The sequence below is a fragment of the Theropithecus gelada genome, chromosome 17 (assembly GCF_003255815.1).
Source record: "Theropithecus gelada isolate Dixy chromosome 17, Tgel_1.0, whole genome shotgun sequence".
Classification (NCBI taxonomy): Eukaryota; Metazoa; Chordata; class Mammalia; order Primates; family Cercopithecidae; genus Theropithecus; species Theropithecus gelada.
In genome coordinates this window covers 51,922,519-51,945,862 of record NC_037685.1, presented here as the reverse complement: position 1 = coordinate 51,945,862, position 23,344 = coordinate 51,922,519, and the positions used below count along the sequence as shown (strand labels likewise).

Sequence of the window (23,344 nt, the reverse complement as noted above, 5' to 3'; positions counted from 1 at the left end):
ACCCAGAGTATCAAAAAAAAAAAAAGAGAGAGAGAGAAAAAACTACACACCAATCTCTCTCATGAACTTAGACCCCAAAATCCTCAATAAATTAGCAAACTGAAGGCAGCAATGTATAAAAATAATTATATACCTAGACCAACTGGGAATTATCCCAGGTATGCAAGGCTGGTTCAACTTTCAAAAATCAATGTTATCCATCATGTCACTTAGCTAAAAAAGAATGCTGGGCACAGTGGCTCATGCCTGTAATCCCACCACTTTGGGAGGCCAAGGCGAGCAGATCACAATGTCAGGAGTTCAAGACCAGCCTGGCCAATATGGTGAAACCCCGTCTCTACTAAAAATATGAAAATTAGCTGGGCATGGTGGCGCATGCCTGTAGTCCCAGCTGCTCGGGAGGCTGAGGCAGGAGAATTGCTTGAACCCAGGAGGCGGAGGTTTCAGTGAGCCGAGATCATGACACTGTACTCCAGCCTAAGCGACAGAGCAAGATTCCATCTCAAAAAAAAAAAAAAAAAAAAAAAACAGCAAAAAAAGAAAAATTACATAATAATATCAATTGGTTTAGCAAAAGCAACTGGCAGAATCCACCACGCATTAATCATAAAAACTCTCAGCAAACTAGGAATAGATGGGAATTTCCTTAGCTTGACAAAGAGTGTCTACAATAAACCTACAGCTAACATCACACCTAATGGTGAGAGACTGAACGCTTCCCCCTGAGGTCAAGAGCAAGGCAAAGATGTCCTCTCACACAATCTTTTTCAACAAAGTACTGGACGTTCCAGCCAGTGCAATAACGCAGGAAGAAACCCAAAAGCATGCAGGTTGGAAAGGAAGAAATAAAGTACATGAGACGGGTCCTAGCACTTCAATCTGGTTCCAAAAGAAGTTTCAAAAAGGTCTCCTAATTTTTGATCAGTACTCATTGCTGTAAGAACTGCAATAAAGAGATTAGATCTAAAGCACAATATTTACATACATAAAGTATAGTATATTGGCCTACAACAAACTCAAGCTTACAGTCCCATCCCACTTTAAGCTTCATAGGGCACCCTAGACTTTGCAACTGTCCTTATTTTCTGGCTGATATTCTTGGAATGTATTTGTATATGCGGCACAACCTACAACTTTCTGGATAAATTAATTCTTCCCATTTGGCTTCTCTCTCCATACGAACCCAAGCAGGTGCAGTTTACGTTTGGCAATACGATATTGGGAGAATGAAAAGAAGGACCGGGGAAGTGGTGATGATGACAGTGACAATGACAACCACACAATGATAGATCTCACACACACACACACCACACATGCATGCAAACACACAGATATATCCCACATACGCACACGTGGATACCCCCCCAGACATACCACAGAAGACACACACACACCACACATGCAGACACATGCCCCCCACCACACAGGCACACCACACATACATGCAGATATACATGAATACACGCACACACATACCATGTAAGCACACAGATATACCCTACACACACATACACATACACACACACACACAGATACTCCCTCCCCATGCACACATACACACGCATACAGACACCCCCCTCCCTCCACATCACTTACTATGTTCTGGGCATTGTTCTAAGCATGTTTATAACTGAACTCATTCATTCCTCCTGACTACTCTATCGGTGGGCACTACTGCTACCCCTACTTGATGGAAGACAGGACTGAGGAACAGTGAGGATGAGTCGCCTGCCCGTGGTGAGGAGCTGCTAAGCACAGACAGCCAGGGCATGAGCAAGGCAGTGTCGCTCCAGGGTCTGTGCACGGAAGCCTGAGCCATCTGAGCTCAGAACATCTCTTTTGAAAAGGTATTAAGTAGTATTTTTATGCACAGTGATTTTAAACTAGAAAAACAAACTGTGTACACAAAGCATTTACCTAGAAGATGCACTGGCACCCGCCTGTATGAGAGTCGGCATGACGGCCATGAAGAGCCCGAGCTGCACGTCCTGTGTCACCAGCATGCCAAGGAGCACGGTGCTGTAGTCAATGTCGCCTGTGTGGGGAAAGGCATTGAAGACAGGTCTACAGCAACTCAAAAGTATCCGAAGTCAAAATGTCACCATTGTACACACTTCCGAAATAACTCAAATTATTTTGGCACTTTACTTTTTCTTTTTTTGAGACGGAGTCTTGCTCTGTTACCCAGGCTGGAGTGCAGTGGCACAATCTCAGCTCACTGTAACCTCCACCTCCTGGGTTCAAGTGATTCTCCTGCCTCAGCCTCCTGAGTAGCTGGGATTACAGGCGCCCACCACCATGCCTGGCTAATTTTTATATTTTTAGTAGAGACGGGGATTCACCATGTCGGTCAGGCTGGTCTCAAACTCCTGACCTTGTGATTCACCTGCCTCGGCCTCCCAAAATGCTGGGATTACAGGCGTGAGCCACTGCGCCCGGATGGCACTTTACATTTTTAAGAATAGACTTTAAAATCTCTGAGAACAAACACTGAAGCATTTTAAGATTAAAAATGTTGTAAAGCAAATACTCAGAACACCTTTTACTTCCACAACTTACTTGTTATTTACATAATTATTGAAAAACCTCATGACAAAAAGATGACATGGCAAACAAGATGACAGGCTTGGATAATCACACCAACCTCACCGCGTCCCAGAAACACACGGAGAAGCCTTCGCTTCTCACCTTTACAGCTTCTCTGAGCTACTCCGGGAGGCCTGACTCAGGCCCCTCTGATCACGTGGTGTGTTCCACGTGTGCAAACCCACCCAAGCCACTGCCCAGAATGAGCCCTCACTGTGAGACCAAGGCAGGCTCGGCAGACAAATACTGGCTCCTGAGGGCAGAACAGGAGTAGCCACGACTACCTGAAGAGACTAGGTAACAACTCTGGAAAGAAGAAAGGAAAATGAGACATTTTTCACGAATTCAGTAACTTGCACAAGCCTCTAAAGGTCTCCATTTTCAACATACAGTTCCAGCTATGAACTATGTAAATACGTTTCTAAAAGTCATTCCCCCAACCCCACCCCAAACAAGGTATTTTTTCTTAAAAAAAAAAAAAAAAAGCAGCTGGCCACGGTGGTTCAGGCCTGTAATCCCAGTACTTTGGGAGGTTGAGGAGGGTGGATCACCTGAGGTCAGGAGTTCAAAACCAGTTTGGCCAACATGGTGAAACCCCGTCTCTATTAAAAATACAAAAGGCTGGGAGTGGTGGCTCAAGCCTATAATCCCAGCACTTTGGGAGGCTGAGGCGGGTGGATCACCTGAGGTCAGGAGTTCGCGACCAGCGTGACCAACATGGTGAATCCCCATCTCTACTAAAAATACAAAAAATTAGCTGGGTGTGGTGGCGGGTGCCTGTAGTCCCAGCTACTTGGGGGGCTGAGGCAGGAGAATCGCTTGAACCCAGGAAGTGGAGGTTACAGTGAGCTGAGATCGTGCCACTGCACTCCAGCCTGGGGGACAAGAGCGAGACTCTGTCTCAAAAAAAAAAAAAAAAAGCTACTGCTATTAACAGATTTTTAAAGACCAATCTGATAGAAAAGGCTTATTTTTTAAAAGCAGCAGAACCACACAAAACCCCTTGATGCCAGCAAAAATCTCTTTCTGGATAGAAGTTAGGTAATCGTTTTTAGAAGGCTTGATTTACTTTTTGTACAAAACTAAATTTTTGGTAAACAAAATATCTTGCCTTAGAATTTTAAAACAGTCTGAACAGATGATCACGTTAAGCTGTTGTGGCTACAGCTTTGTGTCTTTTAGGGTTACACGATTCAGAAGATGATAAAAATTGCCTCCCAACTAACATTGTCCATGCGGAGGCTTCACACATCAGCCATTTAAACCCTAAGGCTTGCACGGGCTTGTGGTCACCGCACCGCTCTTCATCTCGAGGCCTTCGCAAGGCGGGAGGGAGGCTGCGAGATGAGTCTGCGGGACACAAAGGAGCCGCAGCCCCCCCACCCACATCTTCTGCAGATAACACGTTCACACCTGTGCCCCTTCTATTTAAAAGAAACAAAATCTGGCTGGGCGCGGTGGCTCACACCTGTAATCCCAGCACTTTGCAGGGCCGAGGCGGGTGGATCACGAGGTCAGGAGATTGAGACCATCCTGGCTAACACAGTAAAACCCCGTCTCTACTAAAAATACAAAAAATTAGCCAGGCGTGGTGGCGGCGCCTGTAGTCCCAGCTACTCCGGGAGGGTGAGGCAGAAGAATGGCGTGAACCCGGGAGGCAGAGGTTGCAGTGAGCCAAGATTGCACCACTGCACTCCAGCCTGGGTGACAAAGCGAGACTCTGTCTCAAAAAAAAAAAAAAAAAAAGAAACAAAATCTCTCACTACATCTCACTTTTTAGAGACAGCCTTGGATGATATTACCACCAGCATTTTCTACATGTTTTAAATATTTTGTTCTCTTCCTTTGCACCGATCATAGCGAACTGGCTGAAATCAACACATTCAACTGTTGCCCACTAGACCACGGGCATCACAGACCAGAGACCAGGTCTTCACAGTGGTCCCTGGTGCAGGACCCTGAGTCCGCACCCACAGGGCCTGCGAAGGAAACATCCGCTCGCAAGGCACTTCACGGGGCTGCAGGAAGAAGACAAGTGCTTGGAGCAGTGACAGGCATAAAACTTCAACAGTGCAACCACACAAGATAAAAATAATTATTACACTGAAATATTACAGCTTCTCTAATTTCTTAACACTTTTACTATTGTCATCTTTCTGAAATTTGCACTACCTTTTTGTGCTTATCACTACTATAAGAATTTTGACTTCTTCCTGTTTTCCATTCCTTTTATTAAACAGTTCAAATATACAGAGAACAAGAAGTATATCAAATGCTCACATACCCACTAAGGAATTTTATTAAATGTTAAACCTGTAACATATTTGTTTCAGATTTTTAAAGAAATAAAATCCTAAGGGTGCCGCCAAGGAGCTCTGTAACCCCCTTGATACTGGGTCCCTCTTTCCTCCACCCACACTCCCCACTTGACCTTATTCTGAAAGTTCATCATCCCCTTGAATGCATTTCTACTTAATGTAACACCTATAGATTTGGAAGCAACACTGAGTTTATTATTTTGTAATATTAAACTTCACAGAGTGAACATTTCTGCAACTTGCCGTTTTTGATCACGACTATATCTGAAAATTATCCATGTTGGTGTTGGTGCACAAAGCTCTGATTCATTTTCAAAACTGTTGTAGAGGCTGGGTGCGGTGGCTCACGCCTGTAATTCCAGCCCTTTGGGAGGCCGAGGCAGGCGGATCATGAGGTCAGGAGATCGAGACCATCCTGGCTAACACGGTGAAACCCCATCTCTACTAAAAATACAAAAAAATTAGCCAGGCCTGGTGGCGGCACCTGTAGTCCCAGCTACTCGGGAGGCTGAGGCAGGAGAATGGTGTGAGCCTGGGAGGCAGAGCTTGCAGTGAGCCGAGATCGCGCCACTGCACTCCAGCCTGGGCGACAGAGCGAGACTCCATCTCAAAAATAAAAAATAAAAAATAAAAAAACAAAAAACTGTTGTAGAATAGACCACAATTTATCCATTCATCTCTTGGTAGACATTCAGGAATTCCATTTATTCACTAGTACAAAAATGGCTGCATGAAATCCCAGCATTTTGGGAGGCCAAGGCGGGCGGATCATGAGGTCAGGAGATCGAGACCATCCTGGCTAGCACGGTGAAACCCGGTCTCTACTAAAAACACAAATATTAGCCGGGCAGAGTGGCGGGCACCTGTAGTCCCAGCTACTCGGGAGGCTGAGTCAGGAGAATGGCGTGAATTCGGGAGGCAGAGCTTGCAGTGAGCTGAGACCACGCCACTGCTCTCCAGCCTGGGCCACAGAGCGAGACTCCGTCTCAACCAAAAAAAAAAAAAAAATGGCTGCACAAATATTCTAGCACATTGTCAGGGAAACCTCCTTTCCCCTCGCTTGCATTTCCACAAGAAGGGAATGTTTCCTCCCCACTCCTGGCCTCTTGCCTGGTCCCACATACACCACTCTGGAGAGACAACGGCGTTCCTCTGAGAATGGATACAGTCCCTCTTCCTTCGTAAACCAGCCAGCCCACGGCACCTGGTCTCAAGGTCCTCTTGCAGCCCTGAGTTTCACAGGGCAGGCCCTGCCCACAGAGGCCTCTGGAGGCCAGCGCTGCATGTGGCTGGGTGGCGAGTCTTGCTCCAAGGTTAAGAATGAGGCTTAAGAAGCTCACCACTGCCAGGCGTGCAAACCACACCTCCATAATCCAGCTGCCACTCTGGCCTCCAGGTGCCTGCCTCCTCTGTTCCTCTTTCCATGGGTTTTCAGCACAGGCAAGGCAGAGTTATACATTTGCTGGACTCCTTCGAGGGTTGGGCCCCTCGCAGGAGCTAGAAATCTCGAAAAATAGAAAAGGAGTAGAAATTGGACCAAAATCCATTTAAGAAGAGTGACTGAGGCTGCTGGTGTGGCCAGAGTTGATACCTTTAAGCTCTGGTGAGACAGTCTTAAGTTTGGGCTATATAGGAATTTCTTTTCTTTCTTTTTTTCTTTTTTTTTTTTTGAGATGGAGTCTCTGTGGCCCAGACTGGAGTGCAGTGGTGTGAACTCGGCTCACTGGAAGCTCCACCTCCCGGGTTCAAGCGATTCTCGTGCCTCAGCCTCCCGAGTAGCTAGGATTACAGGTGCCCGCCACCACGCCCGGCTAATTTTTGTATTTTCAGTAGAGATGGGGTTTCACCATGTTGGCCAGGATGGTCTTGAACTCCTGACCTCATGTGATCCACCTGCCTTGGCCTCCCAAAGTGCTGGGATTACAGGCGTGAGCCACTGTGCCTGGACATATATAGGAATTTCTAATACAATTTCAAGCACATGCGAAAAGAAAGAAAAATACAGTGCATCTCAAGGAACAGATAATCCAGTTTCCATGATCAGGTAGACGACCCCTGTTTCATATAGTAACCTCCATTCTACCCTCCTGAGGGAAACCCCAGTCATCCTCTTAACCATACATTTCAGTGTCCATCTCTAAGAGACAAGGCTGGTGTACAAATTGGAAAGAATGAATTTAATGATCCTGTAAGCAGAGGAGATTATCTCATATGTAGAAAATCCAAAAGATTTCACACACAAAAATCTATTAGGATAAACCAATTCACAAAGGTGCGGGGCACAAAATAAACACACAAAAGTCAGCTGCATTTCTATATACTAATAATGAACAATCTGAAAAGGAGATTAAGAAAACAATTCCATCTACAACATATCAAAAAGAATAAAATACTTAGGACAGAGTGAACCAAGGAGACAAAACATGTATACACTGAAAACAAACACGTTGCTAAAAGAAATGAAAGACACGCTTACATAGAAAAATATCTTGTATTCATGGACTGGAAGACTTAATATTGTTTAGATGTCAATACTACCAAAATTACGACTGCAAATCCAATGCAATTCCTATCAGAATCCCAACGATGTTTTCTGAAGAAACAGAAAACACTATCCTAAAATTTATACAGAATCTCAGACGACCCCAAACAGCCAAAATAATCTTGAACAAAGTTGGAGGATTCACACTTCCTGGTCTCAAAACTTACTAAAAACTATACTAATAAAACAGCAGCATTTGGAAGGTATAGACTGCATTTCCACTTTTTAGTGGTCACGTATTTTTTTTGTTTTTTTTGTTTTTTTGAGATGGAGTCTCGCTCTGTTAGACTGGAGTGCAGTAGCGTGATCTCAGCTCACTGCAACCTCTGCCTCCTGAGTTCAAGCGATTCTCCTGCCTCAGCCTCCCGAGTAGCCGGGACTACAGGCACCCACCACCACGTGCAGTTAATTATTGTATTTTTAGTAGAGATGGGGTTTCACCATATTGGCCAGGCTAGTCTCGATCTCTTGACCTTGTGATCCGCCCACCTCGACCTCCCAAAGTGCTGGGATTACCGGCGTGAGCCACCACGCCCAGCCAGTTACCTTGTTTTTAAAAACAATTATTATAAAATACTTTGAATCAAGAAAAAAGGTACAAAGCATGTCATGAACAACCAGAGCCATCACTCAGCTTCTGAAAGAATGTCACAAGCAGCTGACTGCCCTGTGTCCCTCTCTGATGGCACACCTTCCCCGTCTCTGGCACAGCCACTCGGCCTCATTTGTCATTCTCAAACACTTCTTCTTGCTTTTAGTGTAGAAGTTTGCATGTATGTAAAGTTCAGACTTGACACACACAAACATGTTGTATTCCACATCTTGTATCTTTCCCTCCATGCTATAAAAGTCATTCGCATTTGCTTCTGCAGCATTCCAAGGTATGAATACACCTTAGCTGTCCAGCATGTTACTATGTTACTGAATATTCGGTTGATCAACTTTTTGCTATTAAAAATAATACTGTTTTGAATTATAATAATTTCCATGAATTTTCTAGGATAGTATGTAGAAATGGAATTTTCTGATTGCAAAAGTATCCTCCAAAGTGGCTGAACCAATTTACATTCCCACGGAGAATGCTTAATCTTGGCACTCCACACTCTTGCCAATGGTACCTCAGGTTAAAAAATGTTTGCTAGGGCCAGGTGTGGTGGCTCATGCCTGCAATCCCAGTGCTTTGGGAGGCTGAGGCAGGAGGACTGCTTGAGGCCAGGGTTCGAAACCAGCCTGGGTAACCCAGCAAGACCCCCATCTCTACAAAAAACTAAAAACTTAGCCAGGCATGGTGGCACACGCCTGTCATCCCAGCTACTCAGGATGTTGAGTGGGAGGATCGCTTGAGCCCAGGAGGTCGGGGCTGCAGTGAGCCAAGATCGAGCCACTGCACTCCAGCCTGGGTGACAGCAAGACTTGGTCTAAAACAAAGCTTGGCAGCAAGCTCATGTGGATGGCATCGATCTCAGTCCCATCAGCCTGCATCTCCGAATACTAGCGAGGCTCCTATCTTCATGTTTATGCATCATTTAGGTTTCTTCTCCCGTTAAGTTACTTGCTCAGATATTCTGCCTACTTTCCCATTAGGTTACTTTTTGGTTTGGATTTACAGACCTTCTTGATTCATTCTGAATATTAATCCTTTGCTCTAAACAAACAAGAAATAAATAACTACAGGAAATATCTTCCTCTGGCCTGTGGCTTATTAAAAAAAAAAGCCTTTCAATAAAAGTTACAGTTTTCCCCACAGGGAGGTCAGCATGAAAAAGAAAGTTACAAAGTCAAATGTGTCATATGCATCGGTATTTTCTCTTTTGAATTCTGCATTTTATATTTTAAGGAATTCTACCCTGAGGTTATAAGGATATTTTCTATTTCCTTCTCGTAGTTCTAAAGTCAAGCTAATTTTATTTTCTTCCGTTTGGATAGCTAATTCCCACTCCTGGTGAGTCAATCTCCTTGGCTTCTCTGCAGTGTCTGGTCTGTGGGCCCCACTCGCCGGCTCCATCTCAGCCTGCGGTGCTGCTATCCGCTGTGACATCATCAGTCGTGAGAGCTGGTGGGGGACTCCTCACCTCAAATTAATGTTGGCTACTTGGTCTTTTGGTCCCCACTGAATTTTAGGATCAGTTTCTTCGGTTTCACGAAAAACCCTGCCAGATGTTTTTACTGGAACAGCTATGAGTTTATAAATTTAGGGAGAAATGACATCTTTATGAATGGAGACTTTTTATGAACTCCATGAACACGAATTCGCTCCATTTGTGACTCTATCCTCAAAGGTCACAGCTCTCTTTTGAGAAGTTTATTCCCGAAGCTTTTTTTCAAATGACATGTTCTAACTGTGCTGTGGGTATATGACACATTTAACAAGTCTAATTGTCAATTTCCTTTCAGTGTCCAAGTCCTTGAGTCTAACTACCTCCCAAACATGCAACCCTCCTATCTTCTTACTATCTAGAGTTTTAGCCTGGTCTTTTAAAAAAATGCACTCAAACACCTCCTTTTCTAACAGTCATAACTGACTGAATTTATCAGCCTCTAGACCCCTCTGTCTCCCTGCTGTTTCCACGTCCAGCTCTGCCTCTGCAGGGCCTGTGTCCGGGCCCTGTGGGGACAGCGGGGTGGGTGGTGCTCTGGGGTCTCTGCACATCAGAAATGCCTGCATTTCACGCCCTATTCTTGGATGGTAATTTCGCTGGGCAGGCATGACTTTGTCTCCCCAGGGTGTGGGTTACCTACCCGCTGCCTCCCACCATCTGACGTTGCCGAGGAGACATGTCCTATCAGCCCATTTACTTGATGTTCCTTTTTAGACCACCTCTCTTTTCTGCCAGGTGTTCAGACGTTCCCTTCTACTTCACGCTCTGCTGAAGCACATGACGTGCCGGGTGGACTCACTTCCCTTTATCCCATCAGTGCTGGAGGTAGGCTCCTGTCTTGAGTTCTGAAAACCCACCAGGTCCTCTTTCCAGTCCCGGCCCCTGGGGCACCGCGTCTATATATACTGACCCTCTCCATCTACCCTCCACCCCTCTCCAGTCTCGGCCCCTGGGGCTCCCCATCTGTATATACTGACCCTCTCCATCTACACTCTGGCCCCCTTCCAGTCCTAGCACCTGGGGCACCGAGTCTATATATACTGACCCTCTCCATCTACCCTCCACCCCTCTGCAGTCCCGGCCCCTGGGGCTCTGAGTCTATATATACTGACCCTCTCCATCTACCCTCCACCCCTCTCCATGTACATTCCAGCCTCTAGGGCACCGAGTCTGTATATACTGACCCTCTCCATCTACACTCCACCCCTCTCCCTCTCCAGTCCTGGCCCCTGGGACTCTGAGTGTATACTGCCCACTTATTTTTTTTTTTTTTTTGAGACGGAGTCTCGCTCTGTCGCCTGGGCTGGAGTGCAGTGGCCGGATCTCAGCTCACTGCAAGCTCCGCCTCCTGGGTTCACGCCATTCTCCTGCCTCAGCCTCCCGAGTAGCTGGGACTACAGGCGCTCGCCACCTCGCCCGGCTAGTTTTTTGTATTTTTAGTAGAGACGGGGTTTCACCATGTTAGCCAGGATGGTCTCGATCTCCTGACCTCGTGATCCGCCCGTCTCGGCCTCCCAAAGTGCTGGGATTACAGGCTTGAGCCACCGCGCCCGGCCTGCCCACTTATTTTGAAGTCTTTATTAAGCTTTTCTGTCCACAAGGGCAGTTCACACGGTGACTGCTGAGTCTGTCAGCTCTTTTCCAGCCACAGATTTCTTTGCAGGTGTGGGTGTTCCCATGTGCAGGCCACTAAACCAGCAGTTTTCATGCATCGTTCCTGGTCCCCACTTGCTCTTTTTTCATTTCACTCGGTCCCCGACCCTCCACCTCTGTCCAGTCTCACGATGGGGCTGACCCTAGGACCAGCCCACAGGGATGCTGGGACCAGCACGGAGGAGGCCCACGGCTGGGGCCGCCTGTCCAGTGTCTAGCAGGGAGGCTGCATCCGTGTCCTTCTGGTGCCTCAGGCCCAGCAGAAGGCCGCAGATTTTTAAAAAGCTTTCCCTGCTTCCTTCACAGAGTGATGCTTCCCAACTGCCGGTCCCACAGTGAGGGCACGCGTGGGTTCCACATGCTCCAGCACCCGGCTCGGCGGCCCATGGCCAGCTCTGCTCAGCCTCTTAGCTGCCGGCACAGAGCCTGTCGGTTTACAGGAGAGGTCAGACACACCTCTGTGGTTTTCTCTTTTCGTATTTTCTCTTCTATGCCTGTGTGTTCTGGGCAGGGTAAACATCACAGTGAAGTGACTGTGGCATTTCGACCCTGTATTTTACTGACTTTTACAAAATAAGAGCAAAACAGTGACAGCTTACCCAGTGGGTAAGCAGGCTGTCAGAAACAGCAACCTGCCAAGCCTCCCTACAAAGGGACACGGTCCTGCCAAGACTTCTGAGCAAGTCAGCTTCCACTAAACAGTCAGGACTTAGAGGCGCCAATGTTTCATACATACGATGAAACTAAGGCCAAAGCAAAAGAGTTGGGAAAACCTTCAGTTACCAAAGCACCTTTGATTTCACAGGAAGAAAGTATCGAAAGTGGGTCCATCCCCAGTGCCTGCTAGAATTAAAGCAGCAAAACACATGCAACTTCCTAAAACCCACCAATTCCACAGGTCATTTTCCAGTGCTGACTGGCTTTTCAAAATCTTGGTCCAAGTTCTCTCTGGCCCTCATTTTTTCTTAATCAAGTGGAGAAGTGGAGGTTGGGAGGACCTGAGTTCACAGGGACATCAGTTCCTTTCGGAATGTAAGCCGTGACATCCACAATTGTTCGGAAAGTCCTCAGAGGGGAAGTAAGACTTGCAATTTTTCCTCACAGGCCCTCAACTGTGAATCCAAAAGTTACCTACACACGAGCATGAGTCAGACACACACTTGGAACACGCCGTCACCTACCTTCTTTGTCAGCCCGCGCGCTGCCCACGAGGAACCTGGACACGAGGGGTGTGCTCGACAAGGACAGACAGGTGGAAATGAAGACGCTCTGCGTGGGTTTGATCCGCAGGAGATGCCCCCATAGCAAGCCAAACGCAATCATCAACAGTGTCATGTAACACGGCCCTTGTAAGGAAATCTTCCACACCTTAAAGAGAACACAGTTTGATTCACACGCTTTTTAGTGACAACAGGCAATGACCACACCACACAGACTTCATGCATTTCTGCACCCAGGAAAGGAGGCAGAGCTGAGCTTTTGTGAGGCAACGCTGGGTCACATATCCAACGTCATCAGCTGAACACGGTGAGTACTCACACAAGGCTTCCTCTGTGCCAGGCACTGCCACAGGGCTGCACACACACAATACACGCACACCCACTCTCTCCCCAGGAGTGTAAATAAAACCTAATCCTCAGAACAACTTGAGCTCAAGATGACAATTTCCCCTACTTTTAGATGAAAACACCGAGGCACACACAGGTTAAGTGATTCGGCAAGGTCACATGGCCAGTGAACGTTGGAGCCAAGAAGTGAACCCAGGCACTGCGGCTCGGCAACCAAAGCGGCTCTATCAGGTGCCTCAGGGTGCACTCGGCACTGTGTTAAATGAGACGGGAAGGGAGAAGAAAGCACGTTTCAATCCTAAAATAATAAAAGCTACCTATTTATATAAACATAAATATGATGCATCAACCAAAGAAATTAACCTGGAACTCCTCCTACCCCACTTGAAGTGCTCATTCACATCGTTTTCTCCTCACTGCATGGTCCTAGTCAAAATAAGCATCAGTTCCCTGATTCCAGGCCTTCTATGGAAAGTGAAAGTTGGGGTCGGGGGTCCTAGAAGGAAGGGATGCAGGGGCTGTGTGGCTAAACACAGGCGTTGTGGAGCAGCTGGACACAGGCGGTTCCGGGGGGCCCACCCAAGGAGCCTGCCAGCCCCAATGTACACAGGCAGCTCCGGGGGGCGCGCCCACCAAGCCCGCCGGCCCCAATGTACACAGGCAGCTCCAGGGGGCGTGCCCGCCAAGCCCGCCAGCCCCAGTGTACCTTGGGCGCTTTGGAGCATGTGAGCTTTTCCCTCCCCAGCTAGTTCTTGGTGCAAAACAACACTTCTTGCAAAATTACAACTTTTCTTTTTGAGAATCAGGAAAATGAGCAGATACGCCCCAGTCTCCCACAGCTGTCACCCGTTGGCCTGTTTGTCCACCATGGAGCTTCCAGACCCTGGAGGGGAACCACGGTGCCTTCCAACCCCACGAGGCCCCAGGCTCACTTCATCTGAACATCGAGAGGCCACGTGACAGTAGGCCGGCAGATGCCACCAAACAGCTCTGGGCCGCGGAGACTTGATAAGTCTCTACTCTGCTCGGTCCCCTCTCTCCTTCCACAAATAGGGGAAGGGTCGGTCCCACAACGGCTGCTTCTGAATTTCTTTTCTCTACTTCCTATGCTTGGCAATCGTGATGGTTGTCACAGAGCGCATCTCACACCCAAATATCACAGCTGAGGAGCAATGGAAACACCGTGCGGTCCACATGCACTTACACCCTTCCTCTTCCGAGTATCACAGCCGAGGAGCAATGGAAACACCATGTGGTCCACGTGCATCTCATACCCTTCCTCTTCCGAGTATCACAGCTGAGGAGCAATGGAAACACCGTGCCGTCCACGTGCATCTCATACCCTTCCTCTTCCGAGTATCACAGCCGAGGAGTGATGGAAACACTGTGCCGTCCACGCACATTTCACACCCGAATATGACAGCTGAGGAGCGATGGAAACACCGTGCCATCCACGTGCATCTTACACCCGAATATCACAGCTGAGGAGCAATGGAAACATCGTGCCGTCCACACATATCTCACACCCTTCCTCTTCCAAATATCACAGCCGAGGAGCAATGGAAACACCGTGCCGTCCATGCTGGCTGCAGCCTGAGGCGGCCATGGGCTCAGGGGTTACTCCTGTGAGCAGTGTTAACCAGCTCTGATTCAGGGTCTTCCCAACCCTCAAGGGACACACGGAGTTGAGGCCTGATCTGCTGCTAACTCGCCGTGCGCCGAGTGGGTAGCAATCTCTCTAGCTTTAGTTTCCACATCTATAGAGAACAGGCAAGACTGTTATCTCTGAGGTCATCACCAGGGTGAACCTTACCTGACCTTATTATCTTGTGTTACTGCACATTCCAGCCAGGAGGGCCCTGGGAGCAAGGTGTTGAGACACCATCGTGGGAAACGGCTCCAGGAAAGGCCACAGGGGCACAGGTGAGAGGAAGAAACTTCCCGTTCAACATGGGACCTGTGCACGCATCAGAAGCCCCACCTGCAGGCACACCCAGGTCAGAATCTGTGGGTCAGCAAGCCCCCAGGTGGCTGCATGCGCACTGGAGGTCAGGAGGCACTGGAGGTCAGGAGGCACAGGAGGTCAGGAGGCACAGGAGGTCAGGAGGCACTGGAGGTCAGGAGGCACAGGACGTCAGGAGGCACTGGAGGTCAGGAGGCACAGGACGTCAGGAGGCACTGGAGGTCAGGAGGCCCCTTGGCACCCCCGGCTTCCTCTGCACTAGGACCCCAGCCTCAAATACCGCCTCTTCAGCTGTCTTCTTCTTCCTCTTCTAAGACACATTCTCCTGAAATCCCACAATACAAGCCACAGGGTAGAGGCACATCTACGTTACACCCTGCCTCACCCAGCAGCCCCTGAAGGGCCCGGAACGCCGCAGGTGCTCAACAGGTGTTTGCAGTTAGGACAGAGAAGATACAAGACAGAAGTAAATGAAACTCCAACCCCAATGACTCAATGAACGATCTAGAGAGAGGCAGAAACTGACAGATTCTTAAGTGATCAAGTTTAAGGAACAGTTGAAGTCCGGCTAGAAGAGCAAGCGGCGACAAGGGAGAGAACTGAGCGGGCAGCTTTCCTCAGCACGACGCACGACGCGGTTTCGGGGCTTTGGCGTTCCGAGTAGTTTCTAATCATATCTTTAGAAGTCCTAAGAGGGGCCTTCTGGCAAGTATTTACATTTCAAAAACCCAAGGAAATTATTTTCCCACCCACAAGTGGGGTGTGCAAGCTAACCCACGTGGCAGGAGGCTCATCAGTTCAGAAAAGTGACTCCGGGTATCTCAGGCTGTTCTAAAGCTCGGCCAGATATTACACCTGAGTAATAAAAAGCGGAAAATAAACACGTTGCTTAGTCATGTCTCCGTGAACCAGGGATGCCGTCTCCATGAACCAGGGTGGGGCCAGACTCCGAGGGTTCCCGCTGGGGACAGCAGCACAGGCTCAGCAACGAGTGAGAGGAGGAGTTCGGACCGGGAGACCCTCGTCAGCGCCAAGACACCGCACATCCCAGACACAGAAGGAACCCTGCCCAGCGCCACTCGATCGGGGTCAACAAGGAGTTTCACAGATGTCTCCTGAGTCCCAAACCAGTGTCCTTCCATCATCTGACTGTCACCACGCAGGGCAGCTGAGCACAACTTCCTAACAGGGAACACCAGGCTCCTGCCGAGCCCCCGAGTCTACACCACCAAGCAGGCACTTCAGAACCGGGTGCAAACCCTCGGAAGCGCCACTGAGATGACAGCAGCCCTGATGAAGCACGTTCTCACGCTGCTTACAATTATCTTAATGTTACGTTATACAATATTATTTTTTATTAACTGTGAATACTGTAGTGGAGAAAAATACAAACTATGAAAACACAGGGCCAGAAGACACCAGAGTCTTCTAGATCCCTCACTGTATAGGAGAGGAAGCACATGTCCAGGCAGTAAGTACCTTGTTGAGGCTCTGCCGCATAGCCAGAATGTCGCCCTCCCACCTCCCCTAGGGTCTGCCCTAAATTGCCCTTTGCCGTAAACGTCTCTAAATTACACACACACAGATACACACACGCACACACACACACGCCCATGCTGCACCATGAAATGGAGGCCTCATGTTTTTACAGAGACTCGTGGGACGCTGGTGAGACAGGGCACTGGACAGCCACACCTCCTTACCCCCCCATAACAGGCTCCTCCACAGGCCGGGCAGCCACGCGGCCCACGCCCCCTCATCCTCCCCCCATAACACTCCCTCCACAGGGTTAACGGCAAGGATGGCACTGCTTTTCCTTGGGACCCAGGAAAGTGGTGACTTCTCTTTAATCACTGAGCTTAGAAATTAACAATTTACAAGAAATATAAAAAGATGCCAAGTACCTGGAGAACACCCTAAAGTTAATTCAGAACGCCTTATGAGGCTGTGTGTCTTCAGGAGTGTTCACAGGACAGGGAGAGCAATGAGAAGATGGACAAACGGAGCTTTTAGTGGAAAAACAGAAGGGTAAAGAAAACAAAAAGTTCTAGGTAAGAGGATGAACTGAGGAAGCAAATGGGACGAGAGTATAAAGAAAAACATGCCAGTGAGATCAGAGTGAACTTCTGAAAGTAAACACAAGATTTTAAAAGAAAAGTTTATTTTTCCTTATAATGACAAAGTATTGACGGCTTATTACAGAAAATTTGGAAAATACAGAGAAGAAACCAGAAGTCACCATGGTGACCCGGCACGTTTATTTCCCACTTTCCCCCACGTACTGGTGCTGCTTTTACATCGCCGCGGTCGTCGTTTATTTCCCACTTTCCCCCACGTGCTGGTGCTGCTTTTACATCGCCGCGGTCGTCGTCTATTTCCCACTTTCCCCCACGTGCTGGTGCTGCTTTTACATCACCGCGGTCACATTACATGCTCCTGCTTTCCCTCAAGTTGAGCATTCTAACCGATAGTTTGCTTTGCTGCTGATGCTCCTGTGACTTTGCAGTGGCTACCTAACACTCCATCAGCAGTCATGCCACAGTTCAACTGGCCGTTAGACACTCGGGACTGGTTCCGCTGTTTCTTAAAGATTTACAATGAGGAGGTGAAAACCTTTTGTGGCTAAATTTTTAAAAAACCTTATGTTTGATTCTTTCCTTTGAAGAGAGACCTAGAAGAACTACTGGGCGCATATGCACATCTTAAAGCTCTTAGGTCAAACTGCTAGACAGCCTTCCAAAAAGAGTGTACAAATCCAAAGAGCTGGAGAAAATCTCCACAATCTATACATCCGACAAATGACTAATATCCAGAATCGACAAAGAACTCAAAAAAGTCAGCAAGAAAAAAAAGAAACAATCCTATCCAAAAGTGGGCTAAGAACATGAATAGACAATTCTCTAAAGAAGATAGACAAATGGCCAACAAACATAAAAAATGCTGAACATCACTAATGATCAGGGAAATGCAAATCAAAACTACAATGTGATACCATCTTACTCCTCCAAGAATGGCCATAACCAAAAAATGAAGAGATGTTGGCAGGGATGTGGTGAAAGGGGAACACTTCTGCTCTGCTGGTGGGAATGTAAACTAGTACAACCACCAACGCAAACAGCGTGGAGGTTCCTCAGAGAACTAAAAGTAGATGTACCATTTGATCCAGCAATCCCACTTCTAGGGGAAAAGAAGTCATTATGTGAAGAAGATACTTGCATACACATGTTTAGAGCAGCACAATTTGCAATTGCAAAAACATGGAACCAGCCCAAATGCCCACCAATAAAAAATGTGGTATTATATATACCATGGAATACTACTCAGCCATAAAAAGGAGCAAAATAGGGGTATTTGCAGCAACCTGGATGCAACTGGAGACCATTATTCTTTTTTTTTTTTTTTTTTTTTGAGACAGAGTCTCGCTCTGTCGCCCAGGCTGGAGTGCAGTGGCCGGATCTCAGCTCACCGCAAGCTCCGCCTCCCGGGTTCATGCCATTCTCCTGCTTCAGCCTCCTGAGTAGCTGGGACTACAGGCGCCCGCCACCTCGCCCGGCTAGTTTTTTGTATTTTTTAGTAGAGACGGGGTTTCACTGTGTTAGCCAGGATGGTCTCGATCTCCTGACCTCGTGATCCACCCGTCTCGGCCTCCCAAAGTGCTGGGATTACAGGCTTGAGCAACCGCGCCTGGCCTGGAGACCATTATTCTAAGTGCAGTAACTCAGGAATGAAAAATCAAACATCCTATGATCTCACTCCTAAGCGGGAGCTAAGCTACCAGGACACAAACGCGTAAGAATGACACACTCGACTTTGGGGATTGGGGGAAAGGGTGGGGGGTGGTGAGGGATAAAAGACTACACATTGGGTGCACTGTACACTGCTCTGGTGATGGGTGCACCAAAATCTCACAAATCACCACGAAAGAACTTATTCATGTAACCAAACACCACCTGTTCCCAAAAAACCTATTGAAGTAAAAAAAATTAAAATAAAAAAAAAAAAATACAACACGAGAGGGCTGAGTGATTAGGCAAACCAGACACCATAAATTAAGTCACTTTGTTTAAAATGACCAAGTCTTTCATGGAAAAAAAACAAAAAAAAAAACGAAAAGGGTGTACAGCTGTGATCTCATGAATCTGGTTCAAGAATGCCTATTACAGCTCATATCCGCTTAAAAACTTTTGCTAAGTTGATATTAGTTTTCCAGCTAGCACTGCAGGCAAAATGGTATCTGATCTTAATTCACAGGGTTCTTTTTTGTTACCAACAGTGTTCATTTTCTCGCTCCCCACCCTAGCCTTTCATCAGCTACTTTCCTCTTCTGTGCGTGTCTGTGGAAAAGCAAAGTGGTTTTTAATTAACTCACTTCCAATTTACAAAGTTTCTTCTAGGGTAACACACTGAATATGCAACCTCTATGACATCTGACCCTCTAACAGACTTGCCACCTTCTGGGAGGGCCCATCTGTTAAAGTCCACACACGTTACTTTCCAGATCCCTCCTGGAGTTAGGCACGAGAAGCCTAATGCCAATTCTTCATTGAATTTCGACGCTTTCAAACCTGATGTTCTTCATCTTTCTGAATTTGTTTCAAAAATAACATCAAACTGAAATACCATATTCTATTCTAAAAACATTTAATTTGATAGTGAATTCATCAACAAATGTTAAAAGTATATGAACCAAAACCACATGATGTGAAGTCCCTTAGAGGCAGTAATGGGTTGATGAGGTCCTTACCTTTCTTAGCTTTTCTGGAGAAAATTCTAGGCCAACAAGAAAAAGAGTAAAAAACACCCCAAATTCTCCTAATGTCTCCACTTGCACAATAGACTGAAAAACACACAAAAAAATCAAACCATATAATTTTACAGGTTTAACATATTAAGTATACTTAACTAAACAATCATGTCCTAGTATGCCTGGTGGAAGTATCCAACACACACACACACACACACACACACACACACACACAGAGTAATCACACAGTATACGTCTTCCACTAACCACTTCTCCCTTTGGCTAGTATGTGCTCTGATTTTTATCTTGGTCTATTTATAATTACATTATTTTCCATGATTTAGCTGATTTATTAAGAATTATAATTTTTACAGCATCCAGTTGTATATATTACTCAGCTATTTCAACTTACTTCTTGGTTTATGAGCACCTTTGCTATTAAGAAGAAGAAGGAAAGAAATTTGTATTTGCAAAGGGCAGGAAGTGATTTTTCACCTCCGGTGTTTCTACTTGAATCACGTGAAAAAGACCTACTCCAAAAACCAAATTGAAATAGCCGTTCTTCCCAGGGGCCATTCTGCCACAGCCAGCCCTGTCCTGGGAGCCCCCACATGTGGGCTTGCAGCTCCCCTGCCAGCCAGCTGCTCCCCAGGCCCAGGGTGCTGGGCGCGCTCCTCTTCACCAGCCGGGGCTGGAGCTCCTCAGACCCCTCCTGCCGCCCTGCAGTCTGGAGAAAGCCCTGGTCCCAGGCTCCACCAGCAGCAGAGGGAAAAAGGCTTGGAGGGAGCAGGCTGCACTTCTCCCCGTCCCACCCCTTGACACGCCGCCCCACGGTGGGACTCATGGCACCCACTCCGGCACCCACTCTCCACGCTGCTCGCACTGTGAGTGTTGAGGGGAGACAGCTGGAAGCTCAGGAACCTTTCCTCCCTGTCAGAAGTGCCATCGGCGTGACGGGGCCTAGCAAACAGCCCCACTGCCCGCTGCCTCGACTGGGGTTCGTCGACTTTCCCATGTGTTGTGAGAGAGATGCTTAAAGACAGTCAGTGGGCCGGGCATGGTCAATGGGCTCACACCTGTCATCTCAGCACCTTGGGAGGCCGAGGCGGGCAGATGACGAGGTCAGGAGTTCAAGACTGACATAGTGAAACCCCGTCTCTACTAAAAATACAAACAATTAGCCAGGTGTGGTGGTGTGCACCTGTAATCCCAGCTACTCAGGAGGCTGAGGCAGGAGAATCACATGAATCCGGGAGGTGGAGGTTGCAGTGAGCCAAGATTGCATCATTGCACTCCAGCCCGGGTGACAGTGCGAGATTCTGTCTCAAAAAAAAAAAAAAAAAAACCAGTGGATGCAGCACTTTGGTTGTATTCGGCACGTGAAGGGCCGCCTGAACCACCTGGCCCAGCATGTTACTGGAAATGGACTCCTTAAAACTAACAGAAACGAGCAGGGTCGTTGTCTCCAGTAACACGCCCCTTCAGCAACAGGCACAGCGACTTCCTGAGGGTTCAGAGACTTCCCACGACACCTGAAAGGACATCTTCTTTGAAATGGTTTATACAAAGCTGGTATCTTCATTAATCACATTCAACACTTTTTAGTCTTCAGGAATTCTCTTTTTATGTTCTGTTAAACAGATACCAAAACAACTAAATTTTGTTCTTACCTTAATACTATTCAGTCCTGAAGGTCCTAGAAGTACACCACAAATAATATAACCAAACATTGTAGGCAATCCTATGGCTGTACACAGCCAGCCACAAGGCAAGGACAGCATTCCTATGGTAACAATGTCCTGCAGAAGAATGAAATAAATCAGAAACGTGTAAGATAACATGACAGGAAGAGGGCTGGCTGGCTGAGACGCAGAACAGGACGTAGTTCCCTGATTTCATCTGATGGGGATGAAGGGCGAAGACAAAACCACCGATTTTCCTCATGCTGAGGGTTCCAGAGAAGCTGAAAACATGAAGAGTGTATTTGGAGTGAGTTTTTCATGGCCTAAAGATTACAGTCACCCCTTAGCATCCTTGGGACAGTGGTTTCAGGATCCTCCCCAGCCCCCGTACCAGGATCCTCAGATGCTAAGTCTCTGATTCCAAACGGAATGGTATGTGCATGTAACCCAGCACATCCTCCTGTATACTTTAAAGCACCTCTAGATTACTCATGATGCCTACACAATGGAAATTGTTGTCATATTTTGTTTGTATTTTTTATTGTCTTGTTATTCTTCGGTATTTTTTCTGAATATTTTCATCCACGGTTGGTTGAACTGAGGATGCAGAGCACGTGGACGCTGACTGTCTAGCAAACTTTTTGTTTTGCTTAAGCCCCTTAAGAGTGTTGTAAGAATTCTGAGTCCTAGAATTCCACTGAGTTTTCTAATCTGGGAGACTCTCAGTGCTGGTGTCCAAATTGTAATTCACATGGCTTCGCCATGACGGGTGTAGGCAGGATCTTTAGTGGGTGCTGGCACTGCTGCGCCTGCAGCCCTGAAGGTCAGCAAGGAGCAGGACACTTACAGTCTCAAAACCTCTCCCTAGAAATTGCCTATTCATTACAAAGGGAGAAAGAATAGCCTTACAGAGACCTCCGCCCCTTCTTGGAGGGCCCTGACAGCATCACTCGGCAGCCCCAGTCCTCACAGAACTCACTCCATCGTGTCCACCTCTCTCTCTGGCTGGTCCTCTTCCTCTCGCCTGAAACAGCACCATCTTTGAGCCTAGATTCTCTGGCTTGGTTTCTGCTCCTGTACAAACCTCCAGTCTCTGCTGGAGACCTGACAATGTCCACAGTGTACCAAGCTTCCCTGAGGGGCTGCACCTGTCACGGCCAAGCCACTCCCTCCTGAGTGACCACCCGAACCACGATGCTCTCAGCTTCAAGTACTTCCCTGCATAGCCTTTGTCTAGACCGAGTTCCTGGGAGGAAACAAGTCTGAATCCAGTTCCATCTGGAAGGCCAGGCACTGCTGAATGGGTTTTCATGCTCTGTACCCCAGGGTTACATGAAGCCACATACAACTCCTTAGCCAAGACCTCTCTGCCTTTTAAGGATTTTTAATTTTAGTGAAAACGGTTTTCAGATGACTAAAGTTTTAATCCCATTACAGTAACTCCTAATTTCAAAGTCTTCCAAATTCTCCAAGACAAAATTAACTTTCATTTTAAATATTAAAGTATCTTATTCCTTTACAAAAAAAAAATAGAAATTAAGGGAAGATGCCTCAAATCACAGAAAATGCAGGGAATTCTAGTAAAATCTGTTAGACGGAAGGCTGTGCACCTCAGTATCATGTTCGGAGGATAAAGCTTGGTCATACTGACACCATGAACCAGGAAGTAGGGGAAAGGTGGGCATCCCGCCATGACTCACTACCTTTATAAAGTGGTGATCCGCACGTGGGATGGTTGAGTCTCTGGGCTTGGTCAAAATATATTGGTTGTTCTGGGAGTCAATCAGCATGCTAAGGCCCAAGTCGTCCTCCACTTCTCGTTTTGTTATATTTTGCTTAGAATTGGCCTCTTCTTCCTCCACCCTCAGAACTGCCTCAAAATTGACCCCCTTGACCTGCAAGAATAATAGTATTATGCAATTAAAATCCATTAAATGCTTTCAATTTTTAGGGAATGAATGCTACACAGAAGAATGTTAAAAATGTATCAATCAATGTTCATTAGCAGTGAATTATGACTTTTCAATTAAAGAAGTAATTTAAGTAATTTAAGAATGGATAGGTTTAGGATTTCTCCTACTTTCCAAGATCTAGTTTACCATTCTTTTTTTTTTTTTTTTTTTTTTTTTTTTTTTTTGGGGTTTTCCTCTTTTCCCCCGGCGGGGGGGGGTGGGTCGGCGCAGTCCAAC

The 23,344-nt window shown here is 47.0% G+C and overlaps 1 protein-coding gene across 1 annotated transcript in view; it reads right to left on the bottom strand.

The window, feature by feature from the left end:
* The window catches only part of TMCO3 (transmembrane and coiled-coil domains 3), a 58,640-nt gene that overhangs the window by 25,498 nt on the left and 9,798 nt on the right, over positions 1–23,344 (bottom strand). Inside the window, exons 5-9 of the mRNA XM_025364710.1 lie at positions 22,859–23,050; positions 21,144–21,272; positions 19,474–19,566; positions 12,380–12,566; positions 1,918–2,035 (exon numbers count right to left, since the gene is read on the bottom strand). Coding sequence (XP_025220495.1) covers positions 1,918–2,035; positions 12,380–12,566; positions 19,474–19,566; positions 21,144–21,272; positions 22,859–23,050 — 719 coding nt within the window. The remainder of the gene's footprint in view (positions 1–1,917; positions 2,036–12,379; positions 12,567–19,473; positions 19,567–21,143; positions 21,273–22,858; positions 23,051–23,344) is intronic.